Here is a 22,218-nt window from a genome sequence, read left to right as displayed (position 1 = left end):
TTTTTTAAAGATTTTTTTTTTTGGGGCATTTTAGGACAGCCAAAGACATGAAAGGGGAGAGAGAGGGGGGAATGACATGCAGCAAAGGGCCGCAGGTCGGAGTCGAACCCGGGCCCGCTGTGTTGAGGAGTAAACCTCTATATATGGGCGCCAGCTCTACCAAATGAGCTATCCGGGGGTCCTATACATCATGTTTTATGTGAAAGGCACAGTGAATCCTTTAGCTTAACTGTATGGCTACCATAATGCCTACCTTACCTATAGCAAGCTTATCTTCAGTGTGTAAATAATTAATTTCTTTTCACAAATAGGCCAATTTATCTTTGCTATTACTAACTCTGAGGATCCCCTAACCCTGATTCTCCACCGGGTGCGTCTGTGCTGCGTTCCGGTTTTGTTCCGTTCTCCGCCATACCACACCAGGAGCGTCTCAGAAGCGGTGTGTCTTGCTGCCCGACTCACAGATTTGATTGTCTCTACAAGTACTTTAACAGAACAACCACGTGTTTATTAAACTAGTATCTACCTTCCACTCCAGGCACTCCTGCAGGTAGACTCCATGTCTTCTCTTTTCTGGCGTTGTCCTGATAAAAAAGATCTGTGATATCTATTATGTTTTTCCACCTTCAAGATTAATCTCTTGTTGTCCGTGGTGTTTAAAAGAAGATGTATACGATTTGTTAAATTGACTGGATAGTCTCACTGTTCACTTCCTGCACGGCTGTCCGAACGCCCCGCAGCTCGCGTGAAAATAATCCTGCCGCGTATCTTCAGTGGAGCGGAGAGCCGCTTCACGCACGGCTGGTGGAATATCAAGCATGGACTTGAATGGCAGCGATTGCTTGCGGCACCTCTATAACGCAGCGTGGTGGTTAATGGGGGTAAGGGTGAAGCTGAAGAGGTCTGATCTAAACTCTGTCCCTCTGCAGGAGACCCCAGTGCGCTGGTGGTGCTGGTGGAGGAGGAGCTGGTAGTGATTGACCTGCAGACGGAGGGCTGGCCCGTCATCCAGACACCGTACCTGGTTCCCCTCCACAGCTCGGCCATCACCTGCTCCCACCACGTCTCCGCCATCCCCCTCAAACTGTGGGAGAGGGTCATCGCCGCTGGAGAACTGCAGAACACCCACTACTCCAAAAAGGTAGGCATGGGCTTGGATTTTTCCAGACGTTATTAAGGGTCCCCTTTGTTCAAATAACAATTCATTTGACTGTAGATCTTTCATTTAAAAAAAGAGTTCCATTGAGTTTATTTTTACTCACTTTCTACCGTCCCTTTGTGTTGATTGTCATGATTTTTTACTGCTTTTGTAAATCACAAGGAATTTCAAAATAAATATTGGTAAAAATTGTTAAAAATGACTTTTCCATACAGATGACAGTATTTTAACCTGTAATTGTGTGAAACCTAATTACTTCACGCCAATGATGCTACATTTTCTTCAGACATTTTAGTCTCATCTCATCAACATTGCCCTTATTAGGAAAAAGAAATTCTCTTTAAAATGTCACTGCTTCAGACTGTTTGACCAGAACCATAGGTACAGTATACCATGGGTGTAAATAAATGGATATTTTGATTTTCCAACTAGGTTTAGGGCTCAATTAACCTCTTAACAGTATGGTTAAGCACATTTGTGCAAGTCACAATCCAAATGTAACGGTACCTCTGCTGAGAGATCTCTGCGTGTAACTACTACCCAGATACAAAACCTATATGTGACTCTCCTCAGACTCTAAAGCTGTTCATCATATTTGGTATGCTGTATCCTGAATGTGGACAGATTCCTTCATTTCTGGTTGAACAGATGGCATTAAGGAGGTATTATTGTTAAACTTTTCATTTCCCCTCTCTTCCATGCAGCCATGGCCAATAACAGGAGGCCAGAACATGGCCGTAGACCCTCCACAGAGAGACCTGCTGCTCACAGGGTCAGTTCTGAACTCAAACAAATAAAGCCCAGTTCAGACCAAAGATTCGCGACAAGACAACACCGTACATACGTCGCAGAGAAAAGTTTCAGCGGTCTGAACCGGCCCGTCTCAGCTCCACTCAAACCAGCTGATGGTGACGCCGAGACTCAGCTGGTCGAGTCTCCAGAGGCTGGTTTTAGAACGTAAGGGACATCACCTGTTTCATCAGCCAATAGAGAAGTCAGCTGGTAAAGTCAGCTTCAATAAAATGATCCATAATCCACTTTATTTCTGTTATAAACTGTTAACAGAGGCTAAACGTGCGCCCGCGAGCACGTACGGTGGAGCGAGCTGGAGAGGGAGCGCCCAGCGGCGTTGGAACAAAGCCGTGAATCAGAGAAATAAAACGTATTTCGCCGATTCATCTCTTGTAGAAATGCAACTGTAGCAAGCATCTCACTATCACTAACCCTATCCACATTCATGTTTAGATTAGGGCTGGGCGATATGGAGAAAATCAAATATCACAATATTTTTGACCAAATATCTCTATCGATACCGGAGCGATATTGTAGTGTTGACTATTGGTGCTTTCACAAAATATTTACACAATCAGATTTTTGATAAATAATCCTCAGTAATGTGGATATAATGACTAAGTGGGTAAAGCTAAATAACAGAACAGTTAAACAGTCTGGTAAGTTCAGAAAATTCAATTTCAATTTTTCAATTTTATTTATAGTATCAAATCATAACATAAGTTATCTCGAGACACTTTACAGATAGAGTAGGTCTAGACCACACTCTATAATTTACAAAGCCCCAACAATTCCAACAATTCCAGTAATTCCCTCAAGAGCAAGCAGTGCGACAATGGCGAGGAAAAACTCCCTCTTGGGAAGAAACCTCGGACAGACCCAGGCTCTTGGTAGGCGGTGTCTGACGAGCCGGTTGGGGGTGTGATGAACAGTGGCGATAGTAGTCACATTAATAATGGAACAGTGACTGGATGTAGCGGGAAGCTGCAGGGTTCAGCAGGACGCAGCATGACATTGCAGGGCATCGCTGAGCTCAGCAGGGAGTGCAGCAGGACCACGGCGACAGCTGCAACCAGGGTCTTGGTGCCAACGTTCTCCAAGGAAATACGCTGGGGGAAAAAACATAAGGACTCCGGGGAGTAAACTCCCCAGAAGCTAGGATTAGTAACAAGAATTTCTGGGACGGGCTGCACACAAATAGTAATAGTAATAGAAAGGGAGAGGAGAGAGCAGCTCAGTGTGTCAAAGGAAGGAAGTCCCCCGGCAGTCTAGAACTATAACAGCGTAACTATAACAGGTAACTAAGAGAGACAGGTCATAAGGAGAGGTAGCTTTTTCGGGCTTAGAGCACTCCCCCGCCGATCTGGCTTGGCTGGCCTGCCTCCCTCTACTTTGTTATCTATTATTAATCTAACAATTATGAAGAGAAGCAGTTGGGCCAGTTAGGTGAACACTGCAACTCCTCACTCCCTAACTATAAGCTTTATCAAATAGGAGAGTTTTAAGTTCATTCTTGAATGAGGTGATAGTTTCTGCCCCCCGAACCCAGATCGGGAGCTGGTTCCATAGGAGAGGAGCCTGATAACTGAAGGCTCTAGCTCCCATTCTACTTTTAGAGACTCTAGGTACCACCAGTAACTCTGCATTCTGGGAGCGCAGTGCTCTAGTGGGACAATAGGGTATTAGGAGCTCTTCTAGATATGATGGTGCTAGACCATTTAGAGCTTTGTAGGTCAAGAGAAGGACTTTAAACTCAATCCTGGATTCAACAGGAAGCCAATGCAGAGAAGCTAATACAGGAGAAATATGATCTCTTTTCTTAGTTCTTGTGAGAACACGCGCTGCAGCATTCTGGATCAGCTGGAGAGTCTTAAGAGACTTATTTGAGCAACCTGACAGTAGGGAATTACAATAGTCCAGCCTGGAAGTAACAAATGCATGGACTAGTTTTTCAGCGTCGTTTTGAGACAGGATATTCCTAATTTTGGCAATGTTACGAAGATGAAAAAAGGCTGTTCTTGAGGTTTGTTTTAGATTGGCATTAAAGGATATATCCGGATCAAAGATAACTCCTAAATTTCTAACAGTGGTGCTGGAGGCCAGGGCAACACCATCCAGAGTAGCTATATCTCTAGATAATGAAGTTCGGAGGTGTTTAGGGCCCAGCACAATAACTTCAGTTTTGTTAGGGTTTAACATCAGAAAATTATAGGTCATCCAGGATTTTATATCCTTAATGCACTCTTGAAATTTAGCTAGCTGACTGGTTTCGTCTGGTTTGATTGACAAGTATAATAATCATAAAAAATGACATCACTTTACTGTAATGCAGCCTTTAAAACCAGGGAAAGACAACACTTATGTCATATTACGATATCCAAAATCTAAGTCGATATCTAGTCTCCTATCACGATATCAATATAATAATCTATATATTGCCCAGCTCTAGTTTAGATGCAACGAATGATATATCCAGCTACAAAAAAGCCTGGAAATCGGAAGTTGGAACGGAAGTACAAAGAGTCGTTGCTATGGAGATGATGCACCGTCTCGTCTCATTGGTGTGAACTTGCAGGTTTTAGAACGCTGCAGACTGACGCGTTGCAACTGGTTCCAAGTTTAGTCTCGTCGCAAATCTTTGGTCTGGACTGGGCTTAACCTACTGTATATTGGAACATTTCTTTGACAGATTTAACAATATCAACTGTGTGTGTGTGTGTGTTGTGTGTGTTGTGTGTGTTTGTGTGTGTAGGCATGAGGACGGGACAGTGCGTTTCTGGGATGCATCAGGGGTCTGTCTGTATCCCATGTACAAGTTAAGCACAGCTGGAGTGTTCCACACAGATGCTGACCCCAATGATAACATGAACCAAGGCACTGAAGGAGAGTGGCCGCCATTCAGAAAGGTGTGTGTGTGTGTGTATATATATATAATGTATATCTATATAATATATACACATACATACAAGGTAAGATTTTTGAACTGGGGTTCTGTTGACTGCTTGTCGGTTAACAGTTAATGATCAGTTAACGAGTGACGGCTATCTGTCTGAAAAAATAAATGAATTACATTTTTATAACTGAAGTTACAAAGTGTGTGTGTGTGTGTGTGTGTGTGTGTGTGAGAGGATCTAACAAAGAAACAGTTTAGTGGGATCATGGGAAATGTAGGATCAATCGTTTTAGGAGCTTGACTAATACTAGGGACTAGAACTCAGGATATCGCTACTTTAACTATTTTTTAAATCTGTCTCATACAAGTCTCCTAACTTTTATAAAAGTACAATACTAAATTGCTGACATACCCATGCATTTTTTTTACTATTGTCCAGGTTGGCTGTTTTGACCCCTACAGTGATGACCCAAGGCTCGGCATTCAGAAGATCCACCTTTGTAAATACAGTGGTTATCTGACTATAGCTGGCACAGCTGGACAGGTGAGATGACTGTTGACCTACGGCTATAAACATTACCTGTCATTTACAGTGTTTTCCCTCGCTTTGTGGCAGACTTTGCTGCGGGTATTTGGCGGGGGGGTTTAGGCGTCCTCCATCAAGAAAATGTTATCCATGTTTTTCAATAAAAAAAAAAAATTTTATCATAGTTTCTTTTTGGTCATTTATGTTTCCTTTTGAGGTTGTTTTGGGTCTCTGCAGTCATTTGGCGTATCTCTGTAGTCAGTTTGTGTCTTTGTGGTAGTTTTGTGTCTCTTTTTCACATGATTTAGGACCGTTATCACCATATCTGTGTCTAAAATGTTGGAAAAGCTAGATCAGATTATAAATAAATAACACTCAAAAAGCTTAAAGATAAAACTTAAAATAAGTTCAACTCCAATTATTAGATCTGAGAAAAGTCTTTTTTATCTACATTCAGTAAACCTTAAAATGGCAGGGAAAGCCTTGATTTATAACAGTGAAGATTTCTGAAATGGATCCATCTCCCTCTAGAGTGTGTGTGTCTGTGTGTGTGTCTGTAACATTTGATGAAGTATCAAAATAACATTTGAAGTATCAAGAGGGAACTTGTATATCTGATGTTTCCTCTATTCTCTGGCATGTGCACTTCTGTTTAGGGTTTAATAGAGTGAGAGGTCAGTCCGGTGTAGACTCGCTATGGGAAGTTTTTATTGTCAACTTGACTCCCCACTAACCCTCGACACAATTGCGCACACACACAGGCGGAGCTCACAGGGTGAGGGTTCAGTGGCCCGCACGGGACTGAGTCGGTGTCCTTTTTAGGGCTGCACGATATGAGGAAAATATCAAGTTGCAATTTTTGTGCCAGATATTAGGATTACCATTCAATATGCGGAATAAAAAAAAAAAAAGTTTAGCTAAAGTTCAATATTCCCTATCCATCCATCTTCGTCCGCTTATCCGGTGTCGGGTTGCGGGGAGAGCAGCTCCAGCAGGGGATATTCCCTGTGTAACACATAAAACATGCCATGGAGCTTTATAACATGAGACACCATCATAAACTGCTCTATATTCTTATATTAGGATGAGAACATAAATATGAATTGTCAGCAATACGTATTTTAATAAGCAAGGAACATTGAACAGTCAAACACCGAACACTTATGACAAAAGCGCTAAAGTTATTATAATAATAATAATAATAATAAAAATCAATTCACATAACAAATATCAGTGCTTTCCTGTAAACTGAAATTTCTGATGTGCCTAATCTAATCTAAGAAACAGTCCTAAATATAATAATAAAAAAGGAAGAAAAAAATGTTAAACCAAATGTTACCCTAACCCAAACATTTAACTAAATATTCACATTTGATTAATCGTGGTCTTTACGATTACGCAGCCCTACTCCTTTTCCTCAGCTTGAAAATGGCTATGTTGTGCTAACTGACCCGTGTTGTGCTGCATCTGGTGTTTGTCTCTCCAGATCCTGGTGCTGGAACTGAACGACGAGGCAGCGGAGCAGACCGTGGAGGCTAAAGTTGTGGATCTGCTGCAGGGCCAAGAGGGCTTCCGCTGGAAGGTAACGAGCACTGTTGGACTGGCTACTGCAAAAACAAATGCATGACTCATGACTTCATCATTTTAAAGCTTTACTCATCACTCCCTGAAAGCTGTAATATCTTGCAGTGCTAGTTACAGTATATTACTTTCCCTTTAGTTCCCTTGTGTCATTGTTTTTGAATGTACTGTACTAGTCTAGATCAACGACAGTACATTTCCAGGATAATTGCCTTACATCCAGCGCTGCCGGTTGTTCCGCCGGATGGCCCTCACCTTCCTCTCCGTCTGTGTGTTGCCGTTCTTAAACTCCGTTCCCTTCGGGGAAACGACAAAAAACTTCGAGCTAGCAAGCTATGCGCTGAAAATGTCAAGTTTTGAAGAAAGATTTGATCGTGCAACAATGCAGGCCTGCTTGATTTTTTTCGGGGAATGATTGTAAAGATTTACAAAGAATGTGTTTAAGGCATTTCCTCTAACTGGGACGTTTTGGGAGCGATTGGTGGGATTGCTGTTGACGAAGTGCACGCTGGTAAGAACTAACTAGGTTCAACCATGTATCAGCTCATTTAAATAGCTCACATTACTGTATTGTGTCAACAGTAGGGCTGCACGATATGAGGAAAATATGCAATATGCGATAATGTTGTTGACTATGGCGATAGCGATTTTAATTGTGATAAACAAGATTAGATCATATCTTTCCTTTACTGTTTCTGAAACCTACCTACATGCAATTGTGTTTTCAACAATGTCCTACTGTCTTCCAATCTTGTCTTACCACTAAGGAAATTACTGAACCAATAGCACGACTATACAGTTGTGCTCTCAAGATCCACAGTTATCTCCCAAAGTGGTCTCACCATTGCATTGCACTCACACACTCAAACGCTCTGACTTACCAGAACTAAATCAACAGCCACGCTATTTTATTTTCAGATTCAAAATAGCGCTTCACCATGACTTGCTTCACTTCTCCCGACACACAATGTGATACCAGTACGCTTCACTAGGTCAGTTTCACAGGCACTCATTCCAGTCCCCCCATACAAAAACAACTATGGTCAGAAATCCTTTTTTCATACATACACCAAAATTTTGAATGACATTCTCCATCACATCAGAACACTACCATCCATCACAATTTCAAAAAGGCATACAAACTGTTCATTCTCAACAGTTACACTTGCACACATTGATTGTTCATGTATTGTCCTAGTCTTGTTGGCACTGCTTGTATTGTTGTTTTATGTGTTTGCATCTGTCTAGCCCATGCTAATGTCCTGTACAAATGTTCTATCTAGAGATACAGATGTTCATCTAACTATGTTCAATGTTTTATGTTTCTGCAGAACAGGAACCTGCTGAAAACCAGTTTTTAAACTGAGTCAGGCCCGTTTATATTGTAACTTAATGTTACTTTTAAATTTTTCCGGTATAATACAAAAAAATGAAATTAACGGATATCAAATTGTACCATTTCCAACTTTCTTTTATTAAACATATAAGGCAGCACTAAAAAAGAGTGGAGATTTTAAAGTCCAGTTTGCTACCGATATTCTCTTTCAGCTAACACAAATAATCTCTGAGAGTCTTTCACGGTTTGTCGCAGCCTTCTGCGATATGTTTATTGCGCTAGTTGATATGGCCACATAATAATGACGACATTGTGCAGTCCTAGTCAGCAGTTAATTTAATATTGTATGAGGCGTTTTTCTTTTGCGTGGTGCAAATTTTCCACCAAAACAAGTTCCTTTCTGAGACTATTTAGCAGAGCCACCGTTGCTGCGTCCGGAGCTTAGCGCTGCCCATCTATATTTTGTGTGGTGTAGCCAGACCTTACTCCACAGCGCTGTGGAGATGGAGCTGGCAAGACTAGTACAGTACCAACCAAAAATAGAATTTCACCTGCACCACCAGAGTTACAGTGATCCAATCCATATACTGTTGGTTTTCTTATTAATTAGGGCCACGCTCGGCTGGATGTTCGAGAGGAGCCGGTGCTGTTTCCTCCAGGCTTCCAGCCTTTTGCTCTGGTCCAATGCCAGCCTCCTGCCGTGGTCACCGCCCTCACCCTGCACTCGGAGTGGAAGCTGGTAGCTTTCGGCACCAGCCACGGCTTTGGCCTATACGATTACCAACAGAAGAACAACGTCCTCATCAAGTAAGGAGCTGCAGAGGAATTAAAGCTGCATTTCGTACATAGAAAATGTACACCCTCCAGGAATTCTCTGCTTCATGTTTTCAGCAGTTGCATACTAGCTGCATCTGATAGCTCCATTTTACAGCCACACACCTTGTCTTTGCAGGTTTTCTAAGTTGGTTTGGGGATTCAGTCTTTGTCACAAGTCTTCTTCTGAGCTCTTAGACTTTTAAAGCAGCTTGCTTTATAAGCACACATTTATGTTTTCACATGCAAAAGGACTTGCACTAGGTCAAAATATATAGCACACATAAGGGCTGAGACATTATATTGTGATGCTCATGCATATCTGCATTCATTCTTCACTGCACACTATTGTCCACCGAACCTTTATTCAGTTTATTGTTGTGTGACATTTGAATGTTTGAAGACCTTGTACGTTTGCGCTTTTATCACCATTCAGGTTGATACCATCTTTATTTTAGATAATGAATCATTAAATTATTGAATCTTGTGTTTTGTGACTTCCATCCAGAGAAAAAATTGCTTAAAAACGACTTAGTGCGTTGGAGTGACACATAAGGTTTAGAACGGAGAAGAAATAAGAAATATGCAGGTTGATTTTTATTTATTTTTTGTAACTTATTTTAATAAGTGATGGGGTTTTTAGGTTCATCGATGTCAAGAGAAGTACAAAAAGCATTAATGGAAGGTAGTCTGTTGAAATTCATCTGAAGAAGTGGCGTTCAACCTTTTTGGCTCCAAACAAAGTGGAGAATCACTGAGCTACAGGACACCCATGTGACTGGTGGAGATCTGCTGCTCAAAGACATGTCAGCAGTGGCTGTACGATTACTGTGATGGAAGGTTTTAAATCGGTCCTTCAGGTTATTTTGTACATCAACAGAGCATTTACTGTATGTGTTGACTCAGTATTTTTTTACCCCCAATTGTAGGTGCACCCTCAACCCCACAGACCAGCTGGCCATGGAGGGCCCTCTGTCCAGGGTGAAGAGCATAAAGAAATCCCTCCGACAGTCCTTCAGGAGAATCCGACGCAGCAGAGTCTCTCTGAGGAAACATCACGTCCACAACGCTGCCAAGGTAGCTCGCTGGCGCTCTGCTCCTCTGTCCACCAGTTAATAAACTCAGAGTCTATACCCACAACGTTCCACTTCCGGGATGGCTCGGCTAGACAGCTAGCTAGACTATCTGTCCAGTCTTTTTTACTTTTGCACGACTAAAACAACTTTTTAACGTTCACATGTTCCACCAAAACAAGTTCCGTCCCGAGGCTATTTAGCAGAGACACCGCGGCTCCGTCCGGCGCTTAATACCGCCCAAGATGATTGTGATTGGTTTAAAGAAATGCCAATAAACCAGAGCACGTTTTTATCTCATCCCAGATTGCTGTGTGGACTAACCAGACCCTCTTCCGCAGTGCTGTGGAGGAAGGTCTGGCAATGCGAGACTATTAAACTCGTGACAACACAGGTGTTACCAGTTTGGGTCTGTCTGAACGTGGCCTAAGAGCCTTCCTGTCACCTCCTTTCAAACTGTGTTTCTTTCGAAACCATCATCACTCTCTTCTCTCTGTGTAGCTCCAGGAGGCGAATGCTCGTCTGGAGGCTGAACTGGCAGAGATGGAGCTGGCTCCTGTCCAGAGGAAGATCGAGGCTCGCTCCTCAGACGACTCGTTCACCGGTCTCGTACGGACCATCTACTTCGCCGACACCTTCCTCTCAGACAGTGAGTTACACCGTCAAACACAATGAGGCCCATGTATTTAGTACATTCACGGTACTGTACTGTACCTCAGGTTGTTCACATGTCTCCTCATTGTCTTGTAGGTTCACATAGCGCACCCTCCCTATGGGCAGGGACCAATGGTGGCTGTGTGTTTGCATACATGCTCCGCCTTCCTCCTGTAGAGCACAGGGCAGAAGAACCAGTAACCGCACAGCCAGGTGAGACAGTTTCTGATGTTTGGGGTAGGCTGCTTTCAGTGGTGGAAGAAATGTTTAGATCACCTATAGCAAACTAAAAGTACTAATACTACACTGTTACAAGTAATGATACTGCATTGAAAATGTGTGTCATTAGGATATGTATTAAAAGTAAAAGTACTGAATGCAGAATAATCCTCACATTTTTTAAACTGGAAGCGATCCAACCAGTTCTATCATTCATCGACTTAATCCTTTCAGCTGTACTTGTAGGCAGTTTATGTTGTTGGGTATTGGATTTATTTACTAATAAAACATTGTTTTTTTATTGTTATGCATGCAAATCTTAACTTAAGTAACTAGTAACTAAAGCTGTCAGTGGAGTAAAAAGTACAATATCTCTCTGAAATGTAGCGGAGTAGAAAGTGGCATGAATAGAAAAGACTCAAGTAAAGTACAAGTACTTCAAATTTGTACTTAAGTACAGTACTTGAGAATGAATGAATGAATTTATTTATTATGGTGTGATGCATACAACAAAATATGCCCGGCCCACATGGGCTTACCAGAAACCATTACTTGGGACAAAGGACCAGATGCCAAAGTAACGTGCCCTAAACAAATACACCTTCTAGTCTTTCTTTTTTTTTGCCATGCTTTAGAAACAAAAGTTGTCAACTTTTATCTATTAAATTTAAACAACCACTCCAATTGGTCATCATCCGTGCACTAGAACATTTCAGGGTTTTGGACAGATATTTCATGTAAGATGGGTGTTCTTAACTAAATATACTTGCTAACATTCCACCTTTCTTTTCTTGGTCTTGTTGTTGTAATGCCCCCCCTCTTTCTTTTCCTCATTTCTTGCAGCTAAGGAGATCCAGCTGATGCACCGGGCTCCTGTTGTTGGGATATTGGTGCTGGACGGTCACGGAGCTCCTCTGCCTGAGCCCCTAGAGGTGGCCCACGACCTGGCTCGCTCCCCGGACATGCAGGGCTCACACCACCTCCTGGTCATCTCTGAGGAGCAGTTTAAGGTCAGAAACATACGCACGCACGCACGCACGCACACACACACAACACACACACACACACACACACAGGAACCTTCTCTCTCACACACAGAGGAATCTAGAGGCGAGGCGAGCAGATACCATGTAATGGAAAAGCACCAATAGAGAGAGAGAGAGAGACAGACAGACAGACCTTCTCACGCACGCACACACAGAGAAATCCCCTACCCACTGCTAGTTCAGCTGACCGTGGCGTGTTGTTGTGTGTTCAGGTGTTCACCCTGCCCAAGGTGAGCGCTAAGATGAAGCTGAAGCTGACGGCTGTGGATGGCTCCAGAGTTCGGAGGGTGGGCGTGGCCTGGTTCGGCAGCAGTCGCTCGGAGGACTACGGCGAGAGCGGCCTGGTGGTTCTGACCAACCAGGGCGACGTCCACGTGGTGTCGCTACCGACGGTCAAGATGCAGGTCCATTACCCCTGCGTACGCCGCGAGGACGTCAGCGGCATCGCCTCCTGTGTCTTCACCAAGCACGGCCAGGGTAAACGCACAGCTACACACACATTCATACTTCTATACTGTACTTATGTAAGCACACCGTCTCTGTCTGTCTGTCTCTCAGTTTCAAAGAGGCTTTATTAGCATGACCATATTGACACATAGTATTACTAAAGCACACACAAATTTACATCTCTCTCACTCTCTCTGTCTCTGTCTCTGTGTCTCCTCCCTAACTACGTGTTTGAAATACCTACAGTATCTGCCTAATCAGTTTATTTTCTACTGGTACCATAATTTATTCTGGTCTGAAAGGGTTTTATGTTAAAATGTTTGTTGGTACCCTACTTGTATTTATCTGGTTTTGTGTTGAATTGTAAATGTTATAATTTTAGCCTGTATATACTTTGTTTTGTGTCAGCACTAGGAAAGTGTTTATTTAAAATGTGTCTTAATAATCCTATAATGGATGGGCCGTGTAAGGGTCCAGACACAAAAATAAACAATCTATCATTCATGCTATACTTTTGATGACCCTCAGTGATTTATAAATAAATAAATAAATAAAATGCATTTTTTAGCCCTCAGCCTTTACCATCACAACTACAGGCCTCACCCTAACATTTTCTCACAAACAAAGTACAAGAATACACACACCCATAGTTAGGGCCGGGTATCAAATTCAATACTTTTTAGGCACTGACCGAATTGCCTCTAATAGCCGGGACACACTTAGCCGATTATCGGCCGTTAGACAGTCTGGCGAGGTCAGTGACGCGAATCTGTTCGGTGTGTCCCGTGCCGTCGTCAGTCTGGGGGACTGTCGGCGTTCATTTTGGCCGACCTGACATGTTCAGTCGGCGGCAGGGCAGTCGGGACTCACCCGGAAATGGGGAGCGGAATGAGATGACTAGAGTCTCTCAAAATCTGAGTAAAATCTTTTAAACTGACCTTTGCTAATCTGAAATTAAGACAGATTCAACAACTGCACAGCCTATTTCTCTCTTAAAATGTTTTCAGAAACATGTTTCAGTGAACTATTTTAGTCCGATATGAGATCGTATTCTGAACGGCCGCCATGACAGTCTGGCTTTGAATTTCCGGAGAAAACAAACCCATCTGACGCGTTCGTCCAATCAGCTGCCGGTTTTCATTTCCTGGGCAACAATACAGATTAGCGCTGCCTGCTGTTATAGAGATGTATTACGTCTCGTCTTTTTGGTGTGTTCTGTGGCACTTTTTGGACCAACACGGGGAGACTGATCATTTCGACTGGCTTTTCTGTCAACGGTCAGCCGTCGGCTATATGTGTAAGCAGTTTAAGTATCGAGTATCGAAAAAATCATTCAATACCAAATTTCAATCCCTATGGAGTAAATCTCATCAGCATCAGTGAACCAATAAACATGCAGCATGCTTCTACCAAGATCTAATAATGCTTGTGATTGGCTGTTTAGTGTTACACGTCGTAGAGGCCGGCAGGAAAAACTGTTACACAGAGACGGGGCTCACGTAGTATGAGCTGAAAAATGCATAAAAAGTTTTGTGTCGTAATGTTTTAATTGTTTGTTTATTTTTTATTTTTTTTTTATAAAATTGTTATTGGAAAAAAAAGTATTGTTTAGGAATTGGTATCGAAGTCACGGTGTTGGTATTGGAAATTTTTGAACGATACCCAGCCCTAGTTAGTGTTAATGTAAAATAGTTTCAGTGATAACAGAATCATGGACGGAATTGCAAAATTTAAAATTTAAAAAAAGCTATAAGTCAGATTCCATAGGGCCGTACATTAAGTCAGTGCTAAATGCTAACTGGACATTTGAGAATACAGTATGACTACATCTAAGTTTCCAACTGTGCTGTAGGGCTGGGCGATATGGAGAAAATCAAATATCACGATATTTTTGACCAAATACCTCTATCGATACCGCAACGATATTGTAGTGTTGACTATTGGTGCTTTGCACAAAATATTTACACAATGAGATTTTTGATAAATAATAATCAGTAATGTGGATATAATGACTAAGTGGGTAAAGGCAAATAATAGAACAGTTACAACAGTCTGGGAGAAAATGACATCACTTTACTGTAATGCAGCCTTTAAAACCCATCTGTGCCATATTACGATAACCAAAATCTAAGACGATATCTAGTCTCATAACACGATATTGATGTATTGCCCAGCTCTACTGTGCTGTAAAAAATGTCTTGGAACATAAAAAAATAATTCTCAGTGGCTTAGGCCCGGTGGGCCACCAGACTAACAATACACTGGGGGAAACACTGATACTATGCTCATACTATATAATAAAGATATCACTATCTCTGTAAGTAAAATTACAGCTGAGGTTAAATAGGATAAAGTCATGAGGTCAGATTGGATAAAGTCATGAGGTCAGATTGGATAAAGTCATTCAATACAATACTGATTACTAATAAATATAATTTCCATTAAAATATTTAATCTATCATATTGATGTCAGAAATAACTTACAAGAATGTAAAGTATGTCAAGCTCACAAGATATATGGTCTAAGTCAATAAAGGATATCCTTTTTTTTTATTATTTTAAAAGATTATTTTTTGAGCTAGTCTTTTTTTTTTTATAAATACTTTGAATGTCAACAAGAAGTGCCGTCACCCAACATCTCTTAAAGCACCTTTTAATGAAATGATACTAAGACACATTTAGTTATTCTCAGTTTATGGACTGAGTGTTTGTCCTCAGATTTCAGTCAGCAGCTGGAGGTAACTGGTTTGTCCAGAAGCTGATGGGTCTCTTCTGTTAGTCACAAGGTTCATGATGATGTCAGTAGCTGAGATGGCAGGTAGAGTGATGAGAGAATACCAGCACATCTTCTCTTGCTGCCAGCACATGTTGTTAGACTAGAGGCCACTGTTCTTAAATGATACTCTAGTCTAGTTGCTACAATCCTTCTTTTGAGACAAGAAGTGTTTTCAAGGAGATGTTCTTCCAAAAAGAGAAAATTGGTAATGTTTTCACCTTCAAATCCACATAACGCAGTACACGACTGTCTGTTTTCCAGCGGTGGAAGAAATGTTCAGATCCTTTACTTCATTAAAAGTACTAATACCACACTGTAAAAATACTCTTAAAAGTAAAAGTCCCGCATTGAAAATTTTACTTGAATAAAACTTTCAGTATCATCAGGAAAATGTACTTAAAGTATTAAGAGTAAAAGTACTCAATGCATAAAAATCCTCCCATTGTAGAAAGTGTAAAGGGGTGTGTTTAATGGTCTAATCATATTAGCTGGACTTGTAGTCCGTTATATTGTTGGCTAGTTTCATTTAGAATAAAACATCAGATTTTATAAACTACATGTGTTTTGTGTGCATAAATCTAAATGTGTAAACTAACTAAAGCGGTCAGATGAATGTTGTGGAGTAAAAAGTACAATATTTCTCTCTGAAATGTAGCAGAGTAGAAGTAGAAAGTGGCATGAAAAGAAAAGACTCAAGTAGTAAAGTACAGCACTTGAGTAAATGTACTTAGTTACATTACACCACTGCTGTTTTCTCCAAAAGAACTGCATATGCCTGTTTTGGATTATGGAGATGTGATTTTATAGGCATGCTGCGTCTTCAACGTTAAAAGCCCTTAGAGTCGCTCTGTCATTCTGCCCTTAGATTTATTACAGGTGTAAGTTATAATATCCGCCTAACATCTTTTTATATTTATATATATATATATATATATATATATATATATATATATATATATATTAAATAAATTATATATATATATATATATATATATATATAATATATATATATATATATATATAAATAAATATATATATATATATAAATATATATATATAAATAAATATATATATATATATATATAAATATATATATATATAATAAATATATATATATATATATATATATTTATATATATTTATATATATATATATTTATTTATGACTGGTTGGCCATCTCTTGAGATGAGGTGAAATTTTCATTGGTTGGTGTAAAGCACTTGGCAAGACTTCCTTCACTTTTGCCGCTCCACATTCCTGGAATGCTTCTCAAAATTGGTTTTTCCCCCCATCTATCGGTCAATTTAAAGCCTCGATTTGTTCTGTGTATCTTCTTGGGCCTGCTTTGTTTGATTATTTAAAAAATGTATCTTGTATCTGTCATTTAAATTATAGTGTCTATTTGTTGAAATGTATGCTGTGCACTCGGCCCCATTGAAAATGAGGGTGTCCCTCATTGGGCCCGGAGTTTTATTTTTTTATTAAAATTTTTTTATTCTTTATTTTCAATCAGCAAAATAGAATTACAGTATACAAGTAGTAATAGTTGGGCCCGGAGTTTTAAATAGAAAAAAATATTTCCAAGATTGGCAACAGAATCCACCCAGGCTACATTTACATCGCTACGTTTAGGTTTTTTTACGCTGAGTTTTGAGCCGAAGGTGTTTTTAGCTCCAGTAGCAGAACTAATCTCGGTTTAGACCAACATGCCCAAACCTCATCTCATCAACGTTCTGGTACACTGGACATACGTGTGCCAGGGTAAACATGTATTCTCTGCTGGTAGTTGCCATGGTAACGTTAGTAGCTTAGTCTCAGAACGAGACGTGGTGACCGATGAGACCCAATCAGAAAGGGAAACGTTGGCGTCGGTGTGGCCAAAGCTCTCCGTTTGCGTCCGTTGAGACTGCAACACAACCCCGCCGATTTCACACCAAAACGGGTCAGAAGTGTTTCCAGATTATGTGGTCTCGCCTTGCCAGACCTTCCTCCACAGCGCTGCAAAGGAGGGTCTGGCTAGTCCACACAGCATTCTGGGATGGGAGAAAGACATGCTCTGGTTTATTGGCATTTCTTTAAACCAATCACAATCTTCATGGGCGGTGCTAAGCTCTACACAGAGCCGCTGTAAAATAGTGGTGCAACAGAAAACTCAGATTGGACAGATAGTCTAGCTAGCTGTCTGGATTTACCCTGCAGAGATCTGAGGAGCAGTTAACCATAGTCCTCACAAATCCACCGGAGTTTAGGACGCCAACACAAAGGAAGAGGAAGGTAACTGGGACATCCGGCGAAATTTCCGGCGGCAACGGAGCAATCCCGGAAGTGGAATGTCGTGGATGTAGACAAGGGTCTCTAAAACGCCAGGGCAGTGTGAATGCAAGGTGTAAACGTAGCAAAGGAAATTTCTTTTTTAATCCAAAACATAGCAATGTGAATGTAGCCACAGACTCCACAGAAATGATCGTTCTGTTTGGAAACCCCCTGTACTGTTGTCTCCCTTCAGGCTTCTACCTGATCTCTCCATCCGAGTTTGAACGGTTCTCTCTGTCCACCCGCTGTGTGGTGGAGCCTCGCTGTCTGGTGGAGGTTCCTCTTCATCCAGGCTCCTCCAACAAACACAGGCCACAGCCTGACGGAGCTTCATCTGCTCATAGGTATGTACCCTCTGTGTCACCGTATTTTTACTGTGGAAAAGAAAACTAACAATTGCTTTCAGTACCCTTGAGTTTTTGTCTTCTCTGTCCTTCTAGAAACGCCAGACAAGGCAGCGAGGATGCAGGTAAAAATGTCTATCAGAGACCTCCTAAATGCAAAAAGCCCAGCATCATACTTCAACATGCATGTGCCTCTGCCTGAGTGAGCGCTACGTGTCCAGATGTAGTGTTCTGTTTGATGTTGTTAAACTCTGCTTGTGCTGTGTGTCTCTGTCTTTGTTTGTGGCTGTGCTGACGTGTCCTCTGCCTGCTGCCTGTGTTCCAGAAAGTGCAGCTAGACGTGTTATGGAGCATGCTTTGCTGAATGACGAGAGTGAGTACTTGAGAGACAAAGAACTATGAAGTAGAAATATGATCCAGGAGGCCCCTCTGTTACTGTATTTAAAACCTTAAAGGGTATTTTCGGGGAGGGGGCGTTCATCCTGGACCCTATTTACCTATGTGTTTGTGTGTAAGTGACAAATGGGAACAACAATCTTTGAAATTGGTCCAGTATTAAGTGAGAACGCTGTAACCAGCAGCTGCAGACCGGGCTGCAATGTAACCCTATAGGATCCCTACAGAGGTAGACCTTTTAAAACCTCTGAGACCTTTCTGTTGAACCAGAAACAGCTCTGAAGTCGCTTGCACTTAACCCACCAGACTCCATTTAAAAAAGCAATACTTTTAGCGTGTATAGAGCCAACATATTTTCACATGTAAATCAGTAAACTATGTGTTTATTTAAACAAAAAACAGAGTTGTGATTGTTCAAGTGGAAAGACGACCCAAAATAGTTTTTATTTTGTTTCTGTCGAGTTTGAATGAAGTGTATTTTACGATGCTAAAATCACTGTTTATTTACATGGAGTCTGGTGTCATTAGAAAATGCAATTTCGCGGATGTTTTTGTTTAAAAAAAACTATCTTACTCTTTAACAGAAAGGTCGACCAGCTTAGAAATCCTTTCCATAATGTTGTCAGACACTTAAAATATTAATCTGAGCCTGTCAGTGGCAAAACGAGCACTTTTGTGAAGGTAAATAGAAGGTGCACAATTACCCTATTAACTTACATTGTAGCTTTTTTTTCGCTGACTGCAGCGATCTCGCTTAATACTGGACACATGTCAAAGATTGTTGTTCCCATCAGTAACTTAGACACAAACACATGGTAAAAACAAAGTTACCCTTGAATGTCTTAAAGACTTGAGCTGTAAGAGCACCATGTGCTTCCTCTAACTGGTATGTCCGCTTTCTGCTCTCATTGTCACCAGACACACCCACACAGCAGTGTTTACCAAGCGTCATCCCAGCGCATGGTTTGTTTAACTTCCCTCTGATCCCAGCAAGCTGTACCCTGATGGGACTGAGCTGCTGCTACATGTGAAGTGTAGGGTTGTGTTGAGATTTATTTTTATGTTTTATTGTCTTTCAGAAGTACTTCAAGAGATCCAGAAGTCACTAGAAGGAGACCAGACGTAAGTTATTATCAGCCTCTGCTAATTCAGTCAGAGGGGTTCTCCTTTTCTAAAAGCGAATGATGCCATCACTGTTCCACTTCATTTTAAATTCAAGGAAGGAAGAATTTAGGTAGAGTTGTGATGTCGTGTCATAGTGTAAAGACTCAAACTGTCCAGAAAATGTTTAATACTAGTGATAGAAATATTTCAAGGTTCACTTATTCTTTTTTCTCCCAGGGTTTTCAGCCGTATCATGCCTCAGTTGTCTTCATGTGACACAAATATGTAACTTTTAGATTATTATTATTATTATTATTTTTTTTTTTCTCTTTTTCATCAAACCGCAATGTTTGCAAGTTCCCGCAATTTCGTCGCATAAAATTGCATAAATATCCCGCATATTCCATCGCATTCAAGAAAACGTGGCGCATAATCAAGGATTTTTGCCCGCAACAATCACAAAAAGAACTCCGCATTTTTCTGGAAGGACTGATTTACAGACTTACTTTACAGTAATCCAGGTAGGCAATAATTATATGCAATAATTAAGGTCGGTGTATATGATGGAGTGTGCCAGTGTCACTCCTTTCATGTCTAAGCTGTCCTATCAAATAAAGGCCTAGAATATCAACAACAAAAATAATAATCATCTGGGGAAAAAAAGCAGGTGAAACCAGTGATGTTGATGGAAGCTGTTGTGTGTTTGCTGCAGGTCATTCCTGGAGAATAATGTGAAGAGTGCTGTAGCTTAAGAGACATCTCTGGAAAGTTGAGGTGAGACAAAGGTACTGTCCTATTTTTGACCTTTTCTTGCTACTAAAAGCTGACCTGCTGTCGACAGTTTTTGAAACTAACCCAGTGTCTCTCTGTCGCCTCCTCAGAGTGAACTCCCATGTTGATGTTGATGTGTATGAAGCGTACTGCAGTCCTGAAGCAGCACTCTCCTCCTGCTCGGCTCACACAACCACTACTGACCCCTGAACCCCTCACCTCAGTGACTTACACCCCCTCCCTCCCCTCCCTTTCAGATCCCAACCACCCCTCGTAGAGAGACACCGAAAGGTGCTTAATGAGCACCCCGAGGCTCCCTCCCGGTGCAGATAGAGGGGTGGAGGTAGAGATACCGCCTGTGCCTACAGACCACGCGCTGTACCCAAACGATCACAGCGTGGTCACAAACCGTTTTTGAACCCAAAGCCACAAGCAGCACATTCCTGACATCCCATCGAGATCCGACCAGCGTCTCCAGTCTGCCATAGATGCCACGTTTGTTTGGACTTGAATAGCAACCACGCCCACTTGACTCCTGAAGCCTTTATCACCGCCGGCCTTTTCACGGGGATTGTGCCAGTGGAGACGGATCGTCCAATCAGCACGCTCTCTGCTGTGCAGTCGTCTCCACCCACGGACATGCAGCTGGAAGGAACGTGGGCGAGGATTTGAGTAATGTTGATGAAAACATTTTAGAGCTTCAACTGTATGTGATTTGTGCCTGATTTTTTTTATTTTTATTTGAAGAATATTTATACTGTGGGAGCCAATTTCTGCCAGGAAAAGAGAAAACAATGAGAAGTTAAAAAAAAGAAAGAAAAACTCCTAGTAAAACTCATGTTTGAGATACTATGTTAAATTCTGACTTATGGAGGACTTTTTTTTTTTTAGTCAAAATATTTATATTGTAAGTCAAAAGTCTGGACTTTCTCACAATTTAGACTAAGTTTAATGATCTAAGTGTGTATATAATATCTTAATTGGTATTATCATTGTAACTTAAGAGCCATAATTGCACTTAGTCATAATTTTGATTTAGAATCTCATGGTTTTGACTTACCATTAAAATATTTTTTAGTAATTCCCATACTCACTACTTGACTAAATTTGACCTACTGTTATAGTTTTTACTCTACATCATAACCTTTACGTAGTATCCTGTAATTTCGACTCAAAACCCTTTGTAAGTCTTTATATATTTTTTTAATTGGATCAAGTTTTTAGACCCAACCCATTTTTCAGCTCAAAATTTATGCAAAAAAGTGACTTTCCTAATCTTGCCTTGGTAATGTTTTAATTTTTGTGAATCCTTCCATGTCATCATTTTTGACCCTTTTCTCTGGTGTAAATGAGCTTCTATACTCATGAGAAGAACTGTCGAGGGAAATGTTTTCACTGACGCCCCTGAAGAGAGAGAGGACAAAAAAGAGAGGACAAAAAAGATGCAAATGTTGTTTCATGTATGTTGAACTAGTTTTTTTATTTTCAGTCATGATTTACTAAATGATTCAAAATATAATGTACCCCTGTATACTGCTAACACCCCACCCCGTCCACTCTATACTTTGTAACCGGCCATAGGTACTTCTCCACTACTGCGGAGCTCACAGTGCTGTACTTTTTTTTGGGGGAACAGCTTTCTATAGGGTTTGGTTTTCAATTATTTTTATGTAAACCCTTTTTTTTTTTTTTATGCCAGCAATGAATAATGTAATTTAGGAATGTAATTGTAAGCTATTGTAGTGAAATGTTTTTAATATATACAGTATGTATGTGACTCAGTCTGTACCTGTGGGCCTGTTGTAACTGGGGTTGGCTGCTATTTAGATCGTACAAGGAAATATTTTGGTACTGTGTCTCAGAATGCTGGGTATTTAGCATCAACCTAGAATATATTTTTGTAGTGAACTGATTAAGAACCCTAATTTTTTTTTGTAACTTCACACTACAGTTTTCTTGTGGATAATTATTACAT

At 40.9% G+C, this 22,218-nt stretch overlaps 1 protein-coding gene across 6 annotated transcripts in view; it reads left to right on the top strand.

Annotated features, from left to right (window-relative positions):
• Positions 1-20,973, top strand: part of llgl2 (LLGL scribble cell polarity complex component 2) — a 55,079-nt gene extending 34,106 nt beyond the window's left edge. Inside the window, exons 11-28 of one of the 6 annotated variants that reach the window (XM_039788899.1) lie at positions 930-1,141; positions 1,864-1,931; positions 4,704-4,857; positions 5,284-5,388; positions 6,857-6,952; positions 8,898-9,094; positions 10,030-10,177; positions 10,675-10,822; positions 10,924-11,040; positions 11,890-12,056; positions 12,305-12,569; positions 17,822-17,972; positions 18,069-18,097; positions 18,298-18,345; positions 19,287-19,331; positions 19,448-19,490; positions 20,185-20,246; positions 20,354-20,973. In XM_039788899.1, coding sequence (XP_039644833.1) covers positions 930-1,141; positions 1,864-1,931; positions 4,704-4,857; positions 5,284-5,388; positions 6,857-6,952; positions 8,898-9,094; positions 10,030-10,177; positions 10,675-10,822; positions 10,924-11,040; positions 11,890-12,056; positions 12,305-12,569; positions 17,822-17,972; positions 18,069-18,097; positions 18,298-18,345; positions 19,287-19,331; positions 19,448-19,490; positions 20,185-20,224 — 2,033 coding nt within the window. In that variant the 3' untranslated portion in view covers positions 20,225-20,246; positions 20,354-20,973. Of the gene's footprint in view, positions 1-929; positions 1,142-1,863; positions 1,932-4,703; positions 4,858-5,283; positions 5,389-6,856; positions 6,953-8,897; positions 9,095-10,029; positions 10,178-10,674; positions 10,823-10,923; positions 11,041-11,889; positions 12,057-12,304; positions 12,570-17,821; positions 17,973-18,068; positions 18,098-18,297; positions 18,346-19,286; positions 19,332-19,447; positions 19,491-20,184; positions 20,258-20,353 lie in introns of all 6 variants that reach the window. The other 5 variants (XM_039788898.1, XM_039788901.1, XM_039788900.1 and 2 more) reach the window with 5 other exon arrangements.
• The last annotated feature ends 1,245 nt before the right edge of the window (positions 20,974-22,218 follow it).

Source organism: Perca fluviatilis, chromosome 21 (genome assembly GCF_010015445.1).
Source record: "Perca fluviatilis chromosome 21, GENO_Pfluv_1.0, whole genome shotgun sequence".
NCBI lineage: Eukaryota > Metazoa > Chordata > Actinopteri > Perciformes > Percidae > Perca > Perca fluviatilis.
Note: the sequence above shows the minus strand (reverse complement) of the source record. Positions and strands in the feature narration are given on the sequence as shown.